Below are 14,762 nucleotides of genomic sequence, written 5' to 3'. Positions count from 1 at the left end.
ATTAATGCTTTGAACAAGTCAAGATACGTTTTTTTCGTCACACAACAAGTTACATAACGTGAATATCATTCTTCTTGATGCCTTTCCGGTGTCACCAATGCCTTTCCCGATGCCTCCGTTGGTTAATAGAGCATTAAAAATATTGTTCCAGTTAAAGCTTGAGGAAAATTGCTTAACTTTTTAAGTAGCGAAGTGTAACTTGGTAACATTTCGGCTTTACAACACGATTGTTTTCTGCAACTACAAAACGTACATTTAATTCTTCTTGGTACCTTTCGGATGCCAACGATGCCTTCATTGTTTATTAAAGCAGTAAAAGATATATGTACAATCAACACTTTTGAATTGCTTAACATTTTATTTAGCGAAGTAAACTGTTTACACTTCGGCTTTACAACAAGATTGTTTCCTGATACTACAAATGATCTGTCTATATATGAAGTATGAAAGTTGTTTCACCGCTGACCACTCGTATTTGGGTCGTTTTTTCTATCCCCGCTCGTCGCCCGTGATGTAGTGACTCCCTTAATTAATGGTCGTGGTAATGGTGAATGTATACGCGGCTAAACTGGAAATTATTGAAGCAAAGTGCGATTAAGTTTGAAGTGAATTGAAATGAAACTACAGTATATGTGCTTGGATCCTGCGTTAGACTTGTGGCCGCCTGGTCATTTTGAGCTCGTATTTTTGGCTTCTCGGATCGGGCGTTCGGAAATGGAGTGTGCAGCCTTGGGCTTTTCTTATGTACGTAATAAACCTAGAAATGGATAACTCGCAAAAATGGGTTCTTTTCAACATAGTAAGTGGTCAGATAGCAAGTAATACACTGTGGAAGTAAGGTGAGGTATTTCTTATTGAGAATTTGACCGTACTTTTTATTCCTAACAGCGGTCGTAAATATTCCCATTCAAACTCTTGTAATTTCACCATAACTTTTATTTCGTAAGATGATCATCTCACAGCTGGAGCTTGGGCCGCCTGTGGTTATACATCACTTTGTGATACTTACTAGATTCATCAATATTTTTATTAACTTCTACTTTGTCAGAAATATCTTAGTTGTGCAGCGGTGTATTTATATAGCCAGGGCCATAACAAATTAGGGCAATAAGAGGACCGGAAGGTTATTCCATGTTTAGTGCTATGAAATGGTTTGTATTGCACAAATGTCTCTGAAAAGTCATTCCCAGACCAGACAGTGCTATGCTTGTGATGCAAATGAAATTTTACATGAAACAGATATCTCTCTCATGGAAATTACTTGCAGAAATTAAATAGAACTCCTTTAATTTTGCCATTTTGCAGGATTCACTCTTTGTGAAAATTTAATTCCTATCACTTTACTCTGCAGCTGGTTTTAATCTCTGCATGGCTTCTCCCAAAGACCAGTTGTGGAAATTTCAATCGTTAAGTGAAAAATATTCACAACAAATGTGGCACAAAACCTGATTTGCTTCACTGTCACCTCCAGTTTTGGATCCTTTAGTAGGGGATATACAAATCTTGTTAATTCAGTAAGTTTCTCATAGTCTGAGGAAGACATTATATATACTCTAATTGCATTTTTGTTATATGTATGGTTTGTCAGGTTCATCCTTAAGATTAGCAAAGATGTGTTTATGGTTTTCAAAGTGATACTCATAGGTATCCTGTAATGCTTTCTGGTATTTTTCAGAATAGCAAGTTCTGATAACTTTAAAAGGTAGACAATGTGTGATGTCTTCCACTGATTCATACAGATCTGAGTTGGAATCTTCACTACAATTTAAGTCATCATAAGTGCATTATAACAAGCCAACTCAACAATTTGTTATGTATCCAAGATTCACCTACACAGTGGAGTACTTTGATAACAACAAAATCAGTTAACCTTAAGTTTTAGTAAACTCAAGCTACACATCTTGTGCATATAAATCAGTATAAGTGGAAGGCACAAGAAAGGGAAATTTTAACTTAGATTGTAAAAAATTTGTATTAACCTGAAATACCCAGTAGGTCTTTTCGGACAGCCCACTTCTTTTGTTTTCTTTGTTTTCTATGGATAAGCCTACAACTCATTCAGAGTTGAGGTAGATAATAGTTTCACTGGAAACTCTGTGGGAGAAAACGGCTCTTAAATTGATCAATGTAAAATCACTTGACTATGTCTTATTATTGTTGTTCTCACTGCAATCTTTTTTTTCTGGTGGTTACCTAACTTTGTGAACAGTGTATATCTTTGCTGCCTAACTGCCTAACTGTTTATCTGTCTCTCCACTTGGTGTGTGAAGCACTAGATAGTTACCATATGTCTTGAAGTCCATGGATCTTCCTGAAATTTTCCACTTTTAACATTAAAAGTACCTGAAAATACCTATGAATGCTGTTACTTTTCCAGGTGTCTGGGGAGCATGTAATTTCTTCAGCTGAAGAATGTCAACCACCTAACTGTAAGCATATTGAAGAGAATGAGTACTTATTTGACGGGTGCGTTTTATGTTTAATTGCTATTAGCAGTGTTTAATTATTTCATAGTGCAAAATAGTTGAGTTTTCTACCTTTCAAACAACTTGTTGCTGTTACTGAGCTTACATGTTTTTCATTTCATGTTTCAGAAAGAAGAAAGTCTACAAGGAAGTGCACAGAATGCAGTGCGATTGTACCTTAGATCCTGGTAAGGTAACGGCTTTGATGCATAGACTTCACCATATGCTGAATATGGTTATGGGCAATTTAGAACACACATGAACTTACCTCATTTTATGAGATAAGCTGAGCGTGACCTACCCTTTGCCTTTTAATGATATATAGATTCCATGTTTACATTGAGGTACAAACATCAGTGACACACTCAGCTGTGCTTTGTGTGTCACTTTTTTTGTTCTTACCACATTTCAACATCATCTGTGGTCTCCTGGATCAATGTTAGTAACTGAACAAATGCACGTGTACCTACTCCTCCCCTAATTCAACCATAGTCAATTGATAACAAGTTAGGGTTAATGTTGGGTTAGGAGAGGGGTAGGTGCTCTGTTGATCAGATACTGACATTGATTCCATTTTTTTACTGTTGAACATATTGCAATGTTTTTTTAACAGATGATCCATGTTCTAGTGGTTGTGGCAAGGACTGTCTGAACAGATTATTGACGATAGAATGGTTGGTATTCTTTTCCTCTCTTGTTGGTTAATTTTGCCAAAAGTCTTCCTTCTCACATTGTCTTTTATTGATCTCCAAATAGTAACAGCAGAAGTGCTTGCAGAGAGATGTGTAGCAATAAACGTTTTCAACAGGTTAGTGAAACTATCATTACAGGATTAAGATTGATGTTACTGAGATGGTAAGGGTTAGCTGTTGAAGCAACTGCCTCTTTAACAAAGATAATGGGTATTTTAACCCTTTAACTCCCAAGATCTGATTGTTCATTCTCTCCTCTAGCTGCTACACATTTCATTTTAAAGTAGTGAGGAGAATTTGGTGTGCAATCAATTTAACAAATTCTACCTGATAAGTTTGAGTATTCTCTTTACCTTTTGCTGGATGATATGTGGATATTATAGGAAGAAGTTACATCTTAATCACTTCTGGGAGTTAAATATGCTTTCATGAGAGATGATACTTATATGCTGATATCAGCCATGAGAGGATTTCAAATTTACGTACATGTACAACACTTTTTGCAGGGCTGTAAAGTGAAAGTTGAAGTGTTTAAAACAGAGAAGAAAGGCTGGGAATTGAGAACTCTTGGAGATCTGGAACTGTAAGTTTATATTTTTACTTGTATCTTCGGGAAAGAAATGCTTTATTGTTACTCAATTTTGCAGGTCTGTAATTTTGTGTTTTCACCATCCTTTTTTTTTTGGACCAATCACAGAGCAGAGTATAGCAAAAAACAAAAACAACCCCCAATACTTTTGTCACTCAATTAAAAATTGTAACTATTGTCCAGGAATCAGTGTGGTATGGAGTACTGTGGAGAAGTCATGAACTACAAAGATTTCCAGGAAAGAGCAGAGTGTTATGATAGAGAAAACAGAAGCCACTACTACTTCATGACATTGAGAGCTGATGAGGTAAGGAGTGGAAATCTTAACCTTTTCCTAAGTAGAGACAATAACAGCACTGCTGTGATGAGTGCTGGTAAATTCTTTGGTCATTTTAAGGCTTTCCAAAAATGGAGGTATCCCTTCTCTCCTTAGTCCCTCCTCCTTGCGGCCTTCTGTGATTCGTATCTAAAATCCTGCTTAACCCTTTAACTCCCAGAAGTGATTGACAAGAAACTTCTCCCAATAATATCCATACATTATTCAGCAAACAGATAATGAGAATATTCAAACTTATCATGGAGAATCAATCAATCTTGATCTAGCACCAAGTTCTCATAACCAATTTACAAGGAGATGTGTAGCAGCTACAGGGGAGAATTAACAATCAGATCTTGGAAGTTAAAGGGTTAACTGTTATTCAATTGTCAACTATGTGGGCAAAGAACATATTTAAATGGCATGTACTTCAGTCAGTTTAATGTTATGATCTCCAGCCTGTTATCATTTTCAAATTCTTTATCAACTGAGCTATGAGGAACTCCATAGCCAGCCAAGTTGTTTACTAGATTTATATGTGACTTACATCTAGCATTGAGCCTGAGTAAATGATGCTGAAATCATCCGTTGTGGGGAATTAAATTTTGATATATGCTTATTCCTTGCGTTAGAGCCCAAGCTCTGATAAGCACCTTTTCCCAAATAAGTGCATCCCTTAGACTTGTAGCATGATCATCACGCCCATTCAGGGTTGTTCAGAAATATTTGAAAATATCTTGATCAGCAATGGACAGATTGTTTTCAAACTTGTCATTTTGCTTCTCTGATGATTGCAGTTTAATAAAAAATAACTGTGTTGCCTTTTGGAATAATGTAAGAATTGAAAAATATTAAAGATACTGGAAAATATACCCAAATTATAAATGTAACGCGTAACATCTCATTTGCATAAACCCGAAAATAAAGGTAAATTTCGTACTCAAAACAACATCAATTAGAAACTTCCATTATGCTCATTTATTGATTAGGGCTTAAATACACCTTATGCCAAGAGACAGCGTTAAATGTTCGTTTTTAAAAGAACAGGAATAAAAAACTTGAAGACAGTCGCTGTTGTTTGCTTGTGTAACGCAGCAGATCCAACAGAGCTTTGCATGGTACATGTGCGGGTCTAGCATCTTGAATATACGCCTACAAAGAAAGTTGATTCGTCTGAGTAAGGTTCAAACACTTACTTACCCTCATCTAAACTAACTTTTAAAAAGAGCTAACTGCAAAGAAGAAATAAGTGATTTTTGGTTTCGGAAACGATGTTATTGTTTATTTTTAAACACGGAAAATCAAACACCACTTACCTGCAAAAATGCCCGTATTTCAGCTTTTACTTCACCTCGGCTACTGAGACAACTCCCAAGCAAAGTTCATGTGTTCGACTACAAATCCCCAAAGTTTTACAGCCATACATACAATACAAACGAAGATATTCAAAGCAAACTAAATCGGAAACCTAAAGTCACTTTCGCTTTGTGTTTATCAATGTGTAACGATCAAATTTCAAGCCCGCTCTACATTGAAATCCGCACAAATAGCGCTCGAAAAACGCTAAACTTCGCCTGATTTTCTCGTGGAGAGAACAAAAGTTAGAAGAAAAGAGAAGCAGACAGAAAGTACTACGAGCGAAATCGTGAGCGCAAAATTGCCGACGTGAAAGAGTACAAACGCAAAACGAAGCAGACAAATGTTGGCGTGACACGGCGGTCTCAGCAAGAGAAACAAAAGCAATTTGCAGTTAAAAAGAAAAAAGAAGAGGAGAAAGATGCAAACGAGGAAAGAAGAGAAAAAATTCGGCAGCAAACCAGAGAAAGAGTAAGACGATTACGCGAGAAACGAAGGCAAGAAATACGCCAAAGTTCAGATGAGGATACTGCCAGTCCTTCGACACCCACTTTCCCGAACAGGATGGCAAAGAAAAGGGCACTGAAGAAAACGGTTGAAGCTATGCCAAAAACTCCGGAAAAAAAGGCGGAACTTTTTGAAGCGATTTCATCTAGTCCAAGGACAAGAAAAGTTCTTCAAAAGAAAGGCGTAATAAAATCCCCCGAAGAAATAAAAGAAACTGTGGCACTACGAGCCCTTGCAGCGGACATTTCGGAAGGAGCCGAACATGTTAAAAGGAGCCGCTCAAAGAACACACGAGCTGCGTGCCAGTGAAATCTAATGATACAGTCAAATGCCACGCCCGCAAAGGATTGTGGGTAATCAGTAATTAAGCTTTAAAAACCGAACAAACATTGAAATCTTCACTAATTCTTTTTAGAACGTAAATTAGCAAGTATATCTAGCAAATAAAAGTATTTTTGGCATACTTTTTAAATTTTCATGAAAATACCCTATGTTACACATTTGGGCATGATGATTGTGCTACAAGTCTTAGGCCTTAAGCACCCATCTCAAAAGAAGCATCTCCCCCCTCCTTCCTCACTTTCCTAAATAACAGGGACACAAGGAAAACCTGTTTCTATTGCCTCCACCATAGGGCAATCAGTACGGGAAGGTGATAAGCACCCCCTCAATTCAGAGCCCTCCTTCCAATAAGCGCCCATCTTTAAGTATTATATGTAATACAGTACATGTAGGTGGACAAATCATTATAGTTCATGGTTTTGTTACTTAATGAGTTATAGCTTCTTTAAAATTCCTTCTTTGTTCAGCTAATTGATGTCACCTACAAGGGGAACTTGTCTCGATTTATCAACCACAGCTGTGACTCAAACTGTGAAACTCAAAAGGTAGTGTAATAAATTGTTCAGTCCATTTTACCAGTTTATATTATGATCAATAATGCCAGCTTTTCACTTCTTTTTCCAGAAGTAATCGACAGTAGATTGATTGACAGGAAACTGAAAGAAAACACATCTACAGCTGTACTTAAATCCTTTAACCCTCAAGAATGACTTTTCTCCAATTTCTCCTCATAATATTACCCCTGAATCAAACATGTAGGTCATGAGAGAAGAAGCTCTTGATTGCTTAAAAAATGCTCCTTGTCAGCTCCTTAGGAGTTGTATAAAGAACAGTATGGAGGGTGTGCATACTGATGTTCTGGTGTAAAGGGTTAAGATCGGAACTGAATGGGTTTTGTTATTTTGTTTCTTGCAGTGGACTGTCCATGGCTTGTTGAGGATTGGATTTTTTACTCAGAGACCCATCCCAGCTGGTGCAGAGTTGAATGGAGTTGAATGGTTAAGGTCATTAGAATGAATAAAATGAACACCAATTGAAGAATCTCTTGATTGTTAAACAAATTCTCCTTGTCAGCACCTTACGGAATGTATAGAGAACAGTACGGAGAATCTGCATACTGATGCTAGACTGTAGAGGGATAAGGTCACACAATTTAGGTGTAATTCATGCTTTTCTTTTTTTGAATCTACGGCCGCAGGCGCGTAGATTCCTTGCAATCGTGTCTGTCCGTTAACCAAAAACGAATGAAAAAAGAATTTTCGGAGTTAATTAATGCCGAGCATGCGCAGATCTCTTTTGATCGAGACGATAACAGGTACGATTGATTTGTCGGTAGCCTTCCGGTTCTTGAAACCTGTCAACGTTCGTAAGGTTGAGAGTTGTCTTTTGATCGAGGATGAGTTGTCTTTGGATCGAGGATTAGCTGACTTCGTTTGGGTGAGTAGAGCATTTTGTAAGGTGATTTTCTACGACGTACGTTACTCAAGCAGGCATAGCTTTAACTGGATGTGTTTTTGCGAAGTATTTGTTAGCTGTTGTCAATCCCTTCAAAGAGTTTATGCCCGAAATATTACGGCGAAATCGACGTGTAGATTAGCATATGAATGCAGCGCCCTGTCTTCGTTGAATGGAGTGACGTCGAGTTTTTTTGGCAAGTATCCATCTTTACCGGGTGCACTGTTGGTAAAGTGTCTCCGATCGAGCCATCTATATCATTTGACGATCTTAAATGGCGGAGAAGTCACGACTTTATTGGCTCTGTAGGCAGCGAACAATGCGAAAGCACTTTTGGAGACGCTTGTGACTTCGATGATCCAGGATCAGTTAGCAAACAATCCCCTTAAAATGGGGATAATTGAGCCCTTTCGAGGGATTATTCATCACTTTCGAGAGATTGTCAAGCCCTTTCGAGGGATTATCAAGCCCTTTCGAGGGATTATTCAGCCCTTTGGAGGGATTACTGAACCTTTAACTTTTCGAGGGATTATCCAGCCTAATATTCGACGGATTTTCCGGCCTAATCGATCCAGTGGAAGGAACGATTTGCATGACAGCGCCCATTGGGAAGAATCAGAATGCCTTTTTGTCAGTTAAGAGCGCAAACAAAGAATTTTAGTTCAGAAGATCGTGGGAAACACATTCACGAAAGCTATGCCTGGTTACCATGAGCCACAGGCGGCCCAAGCTCCAGCTGTGAGATGATCATCTTGCGCAATAACAGTCATAGCGGAATTATAAGAGCTTGTATGGGAATATTTACGACCGCTTTAAGCCCAGGGCTTTTCTTATGTACGTTGAAAACCTCGAAATAAACAACTCGCTAAAATGGGCTCTTTTCATCAAAGTAAGCGGTCAGATAACAAGCGATACACCGTGGAAGTAAGGTGCGGTATTTTTATTGAGGATTTGACGTATTTTTTAATTCCTTAAAACGGTCGTAAATATTCCCATACAAACTCTTATAACTCCGCCATGACTGTTATTGCGCAAGATAATCATCTCACAGCTGGAGCTTGGGCCACCTGTGCTCCTGCTGCAGTATCTTGCACAGAAAGCTCGTCGAGTTGACAATCATATGTACACATTTTACTATGGCAACTAAACTTCTAAAGATAAAGGCAAGGGTTCGGAATTATTTTCAAATGCAAGAAGGAGGAACTCAACTTACAGCAAAAACGATTATAAAACTAATTAAGGCAATAGTTCAAGTAAAGCTGTGTCAATACACTTTTATCACCTGATTTTAATATCAATTTGACAAGCTCTGTTGGTGTATTTTCGATATTTGCTTTCGCCTTCCTATTATTTTTGTTCTTTAGCACTCACCCGCAAATACAAATACTCAATGCAACTCAAAACGTTTTAAACGTGGACACACAATAATCGCAGGGTCAGTTAAAAGAGGAGGCGATATACTAAATAATTTTTGTAAACTTTGTCCTGTTTACTAGGGATAGAATTCTAACGAACGGTACTCAATTAAACTGTTTTATTCCGCTCTCGTATTCGCTTATTTACATCGGGTGTGTAAAAAGCTACTCTGCAAAATTTGTAAGAAATCACTCTCTTATACGATATTTTCTACATTGTGATTGGTTGTTGCCGAGTACTGATTTTAAAAAGGTCATTCAAGGTTGCGTTGATTATGTAAACCATTCAATGTCCATAATGTTCGCACTCATCATCTGACATGTGTCACGCACGAATCAAAGTCTCCGACAATAATATCTACAGACTAAAGAGCAAAAATGGATTGTAATATGGATTTCAAGAGTTAGTTACTAACTCTGAGGGCACCTGGGATAGGTTAAATCTTTCATCTCCCTGGTGCTACACCACTGAAAATAAACTTTGGGTTGGGATTTTGCTAACAATGACTGGTTTTTTTTATCAATTTATGGGCATTGTCATTGTTGACAGCTTTGAGGCTCTTTTGTTATAAGAACAAAGGTTTGAAAGAACCGACGCGTATCCGATTTCCGAGCGCGAGATTGAAAAACTTGTGAATGAAAGTGATCCTCGCAGTGATATGCACTACTTAGGCAGTAGTGAAAATAAGGCCTGAAAAAAATTCAGGCCTGTACAGGATCAGGCCTGTACGGGATCCCGTACAGGCCTGAATTTTTTTTCAGGCCTTATTTTCACTACTGCCTAAGTAGTGCACATCACTGCGAGGATCACTTTCATTCACCTCTTTATCCGCAGTTCAAATATATGACTTTCATATATTCTTAACCGTCTATTCAAAAACTTCGTTAATGACCTGAATGTGACAAAATCTTTCTTTCTCGGGGTGGGCTTAGGGAGAAGTTGTCTAGAGCAACGGCAAACTTGCCGGGGGACGGAAGGGTAAATTTGTTACATGGAGAGCGGGCTGTCGGCTGTGTAAAGTTCTCTCCTTTTTCCCGCAAATAAACGCAGAATTTCGAGGTAGAGAAAGGACGACAGCTTGTATCTTAAAATACGAATGGAATATGCCACACAACTATCGTAAAAGAAATCGAAACTGAAGCGAAGGTACAAGTATTTTTAAGTATTTTTGCTGGCCTGTTGTAATGCGCGCCAAACAAGTTGCGAGAAAGCTGTCTGTCTCAAGCGAAGAATTAAAAAGCGTCATAACCAATTATATTTGAAATATCTACTGTTAGAGCGGTTTATTGTCATAATAAAACCCCTTTCAGTGCATCAAGACCTTGAAAGTATTCAAAGCTTTTTAAACGCTTTCATAGTATTGTGTATTGTCTTATGGGCTTTGTCGCGAATTTGATCGTCAACAAACCATTAATTGATGACTTATTTTCTTTCCGTGAAGAAGCGCGCTTGCTTGAAGAAGCGGCTGGGCGGCCTTGAAAGGTTCTAATATAGACTTTTATTCAGATTGTTGTGGGAATCACTGTGCGAATTGCCTATGTATATAATTAAACAAACTTTGTTTCCGTCCCGAAACATCTTTGAAAGCGTCTTTGAAATTCGCGCTCAGTTGACATCAATTGTTCTCTTGTTTTCATGAATGCCCTTATTATGCTAATGACGAGTTTTAAAACTGATGCGCGTGCCACTTGCAATTGACAACAATCATTTCGCTCTCGTCATTGGAAAAGAGTTATCTGAAAATAGTCATCGGAAAAGATCGGTTTAAAGTTGTTTAAAGTCTTAAAATGTTTTCGGAGTTCAAAGTAGACAAGCTGCAAGCAAACGTCCTCTACAAACGTGGCCCAAGGCATTTCGATATAGAGCAGTCTGTCCTCTCATTGCCCCTTCTTGAGGCGTACGACCAACGCATTCGCCATTTGCACGAAATCGTCAGTGACCAGGCGACGGAATTGGCAGAAAGAAGGGCAGAAGTTTTTCAGCTTCGCCAGGAACTCCAGCTTCTAAGAAATGAGCTTGCCCAAAGTCGCCTAGCAGTGGACCCTGTAAAGAACGCTGTGAAGTTTAACGTTAGCCGAAAAAACTACTGGGACGTAGATAAGTCTTCGCGGTCTATGAAGAGGAAAAAAATCAAAGAGTACCTCCGAAATGCCACAGAGATTTTACCAGCGGAATTCAAACCGATTGAGGTACGTATCATTACGAATTTTTCTTTATCACTAAGTTTTTAGGGGTGGTGAATGGTCTTTGAAGGTCTCGCAAAAATTTGGTCAAATTTTGCGGGTCTCGCAATGTATTTTTTTCGGCGGTTCTGAACGTCTCGCAGTCTCATATCTTTAAGCTTACATGATCATGCTGGGGACAAAATCGCAAATCAAAGGTTGAAAACAGTCTCGATCCAAGAGAAAAACGTTGCATTCACCATTCGTCGCCCCTAGTTTCACATTGGTCAATCTTTTTATTGAGACCTCATGCGTCTAATGGCTCAACGAGAACGGATGATAAATCTTTTCATTAACAATGTTTATTCAGTGTCATAAGCAATCTGTGTGATAGCGCTGAAATATTATAAGCCAGTCGAAAAATTTACTTTTTATTTTTCTGAAATATGAACTCTTCATTGAACATGCATAGTGAAGGCAGGTGCTAAGTACCTTTAGGGACTTACCAGGGCCTACTGCAAATAGATACCGACTTCTGGTTATTTTAAGGCAAAATTTATTTTAGCTGTAATCCAAGCCTTGAATTGCTCATTTTTTTTTTTAGCTCTTCGCAAAAAATTTTTGGACGTGACGTATGTAGTGTGCCCACGGTATGACTTTTAGAAGAAACCGCTGAAAACATGGCGGCATCTCGGTACACCTACTGACAACAAAACGGCGCTGTATATTTCTAACTGGATGGTGAAAAACTTCGGAAAAAACACTTGGATTCCTGCTCGCCACCACTTATTTCTTCTTGAGGACCTAAGATACTGCTTGTTTAAACTTAATAATTTCATTTATTTTGTGATTTTTGTGTTGATTATATAACGTAAACTTATTCCAGCGCGAAGACGTCTCCGTTTTCTTCCAACCCTGCAACCCAGGAACCAAAAAAAATTAGAGACGTCTGTACAAACAGGCTTCGCATTTAGATGTTCTGTTCTTTTTTCGCACAGATTAAATTTGACGTAAGCGACCGGGAACTGGTGATCCCACTTTCCGACGGCCAACATGACCACGAAGACGAGGGTTACTCTTTCGAGGTTGTCCAAAGGATTTTGGCGGTGAAGGATGAGGGGCTTGTGAGCGATAGAGCCTACCATGAACTGAGGATGGCGTTCCCCGAAAGTGTCCGAAGTCACGTCCCGCCACTGTCAACAATATTGCAGGGAAGGAGGACACAAAATAAGGAAATCGAAGTAATTCCAATTCCAGAGGTAAATTATTTTGTTGGTAAACTTATATTACACTCGAGGCAGTTATAGCTTTTTAAAGTACGATGGAGGTGGCTCCCCACAGTAAGTTTAACAGGATGACAAGCGGAAGCCATATAATTTCTTAGGCATAAGGGTTTGTGTTCCTGGCATTCACGCTGATTTATCAACAACAATCCAAGATTTTTTATTTTGATCATTTGTGTGTGTCAAAGGTGCTATGGCAACAAGCATTGACTTTCTGTGAGGGCAAAAAGCTTTGCTGAAAGTGAAAAACATTCAGTCAGCACATTTGCCAAAGAAAACAATTTTAAACCATATTTAACTAAGCCTATGTTTAATCTTTGGTGGGTATGAGATTAGTCTCTTATGATGTTGTAACTGATTGTGTCAAATACTTATTAATTACTTTTTTGGGGTTTTGAATTAATGCAGGCCAAGCAAGGTGATGGTGCCCGTAGAATGGTTTGCGATGTTCTGGAATATTTAATCACTATACCCGAAGTCAAAGAGGCCATCAAGAAAGATGGTTCTAAAATTAAGCTGCGATTTGCGGCAGATGGGAGGCGAACCAGCAAAAGAATCGGCACCGTGATGGCAGTTTTTAACATCTTGTGTGAGAACAAAGCAACGTATGAATACCAGTATACCCTGGCATTGTACAAAGGTAAGTGCATAGATCTTAATGTCTACACTGTTTCGTTTTTCATAAAACTATAATAAAATGAAAAATGATATATTACATGTACATATTAGATGGAAAGCTCCAAGCATCCTTTTTGGGCAGTATGTGAAGTCTTAAAATAACTGTGACTTTTTTTTTTAACTGGTATTCCGCAGCATAAAAGGGCAGAAAAACACCGAAGCTCCTTTCTTCATAATTTTTCATGCTAAACTTGCCATTTTAAATCAAAACTAAAAGGGTTACATTTGTGTTAACATGGGCCAACAAGTACTGTAAAAATTTTTCATCTTTACTAAACCTACTCAGGAATATTTGAGAAAACAATGTTTTTTGCTGGTCAAAATCTCACCTCTCCCAAAAGTAGAGGGCCTAAAATCTCAAGGTTTGCATTCACAAAATTTTGGTCCCATTTAAAACTTTGTTCTTTAGCCCTTAAAGGGCTTGTATGCAAAATATTGAGCTTATATTTATCCAGGAGTAAACAGTATCAGAAAAATTATTAATATGTTTATGAGTCTGAGCTCCTTGTCACAGTCAATTGACCATCTCCATCATTCCACAGGTAAAGAGGACTATGATGAATTAAAAGCTTGTCTTGGACAAACTTTTGAAGAAATTGATCAACTCAAGACAACAGGAATCACAATTGATGGGGAACATTTTGATATTGAGTGGTGAGTGTTGATTTTGTTACAAGATGTGATAATCATCTTTCCATAAGCCTGGATGTTTATGGCTGAATTCTTTACATTAAATAATTTTTAAGCAAATTTGAACCCCATTCAAGCCTGAACTTTTTTCAGGCTTTATTTTCTCAACTGCTTTTAAAAGCTGAGTACAATGACAGTGCAATGACCTATCATTTGCTTAAAATGTTATTCCACAGTTCAAATATATGAATTTAATATATTCACTTTATATGAAACAATTTATTTCTTTTTACAGGTTTTGTTGCTCAGACTGTTTCAAGATCCGTTTTTATTAACCATTCAGTAGCATACCGCGTTGTAAGACAATACAGATGTAACTCGATCTCAGTCTAGTTAGACATTGATGGCGCATGTAATCACGTACATATTGTAACATCCTCCCTTTTTTTTTTGTTTTTTTTGTTTTTGTTTTGTTTTTGTTTTGTTTTGTTTTTTTTTTTGCGAAGAATAGTTTGGAAAAAGAGAAAAAGAAAGAGAGAAAAAAAAAAAAGAAAATTAACCAATAAAAGTGTCAATGTCAGTTCAGTTCAGAATCAATGCCATAGGACAAAATCTATCAGCTGATGAGTTCGACATGAGAGGATCGGTAAACGAGAAAACTGAACCCTATGATAACCGCGAAGAAGGATTTAAAGTCACGAGTCTAGTCACGGATATAGTCCTTGAGGTATGCTGGGCTCCTCCTGACACGCTCTGACCTCCGACATTGTTCCGGGACAGTCACCTCTTCAGGGTGTGGCTCGTGAGGAGCATTGCTCTGGTCAGGGGTAGACGCTGCGGTTGTGGTGGAAATTTTTAGCCCTTGTGTATG

General features: G+C 38.1%; 2 protein-coding genes across 3 annotated transcripts; both read left to right on the top strand.

The window, feature by feature from the left end:
- The first annotated feature begins 369 nt into the window (after positions 1-369).
- Positions 370-7,308, top strand: LOC136277878 (uncharacterized). 2 transcript variants are annotated; one of them, XM_066160671.1, is made up of 10 exons: positions 370-839; positions 1,352-1,514; positions 2,378-2,429; positions 2,595-2,653; positions 3,079-3,139; positions 3,222-3,273; positions 3,664-3,740; positions 3,930-4,053; positions 6,735-6,812; positions 7,183-7,308. In XM_066160671.1, the coding sequence occupies exons 4-10, from the start codon at positions 2,626-2,628 to the stop codon at positions 7,282-7,284; spliced, it is 522 nt and encodes a 173-aa protein (XP_066016768.1). In that variant the 5' UTR covers positions 370-839; positions 1,352-1,514; positions 2,378-2,429; positions 2,595-2,625; the 3' UTR covers positions 7,285-7,308. The 2 variants fall into 2 exon arrangements, with proteins under 2 accessions (XP_066016768.1, XP_066016767.1); XM_066160670.1 differs by having other exon boundaries at positions 2,378-2,466.
- Positions 7,309-10,010: 2,702 nt separating this feature from the next.
- Positions 10,011-14,533, top strand: LOC136277733 (uncharacterized). The gene is made up of 5 exons (XM_066160329.1): positions 10,011-11,327; positions 12,299-12,559; positions 12,992-13,223; positions 13,804-13,915; positions 14,187-14,533. Exons 1-5 carry the CDS (start codon positions 10,926-10,928, stop codon positions 14,224-14,226), a joined length of 1,047 nt encoding a protein of 348 aa, XP_066016426.1. The 5' UTR covers positions 10,011-10,925; the 3' UTR covers positions 14,227-14,533.
- The last annotated feature ends 229 nt before the right edge of the window (positions 14,534-14,762 follow it).

The sequence above is a fragment of the Pocillopora verrucosa genome, chromosome 13, assembly GCF_036669915.1.
Source record: "Pocillopora verrucosa isolate sample1 chromosome 13, ASM3666991v2, whole genome shotgun sequence".
NCBI lineage: Eukaryota > Metazoa > Cnidaria > Anthozoa > Scleractinia > Pocilloporidae > Pocillopora > Pocillopora verrucosa.
Note: the sequence above shows the minus strand (reverse complement) of the source record. Positions and strands in the feature narration are given on the sequence as shown.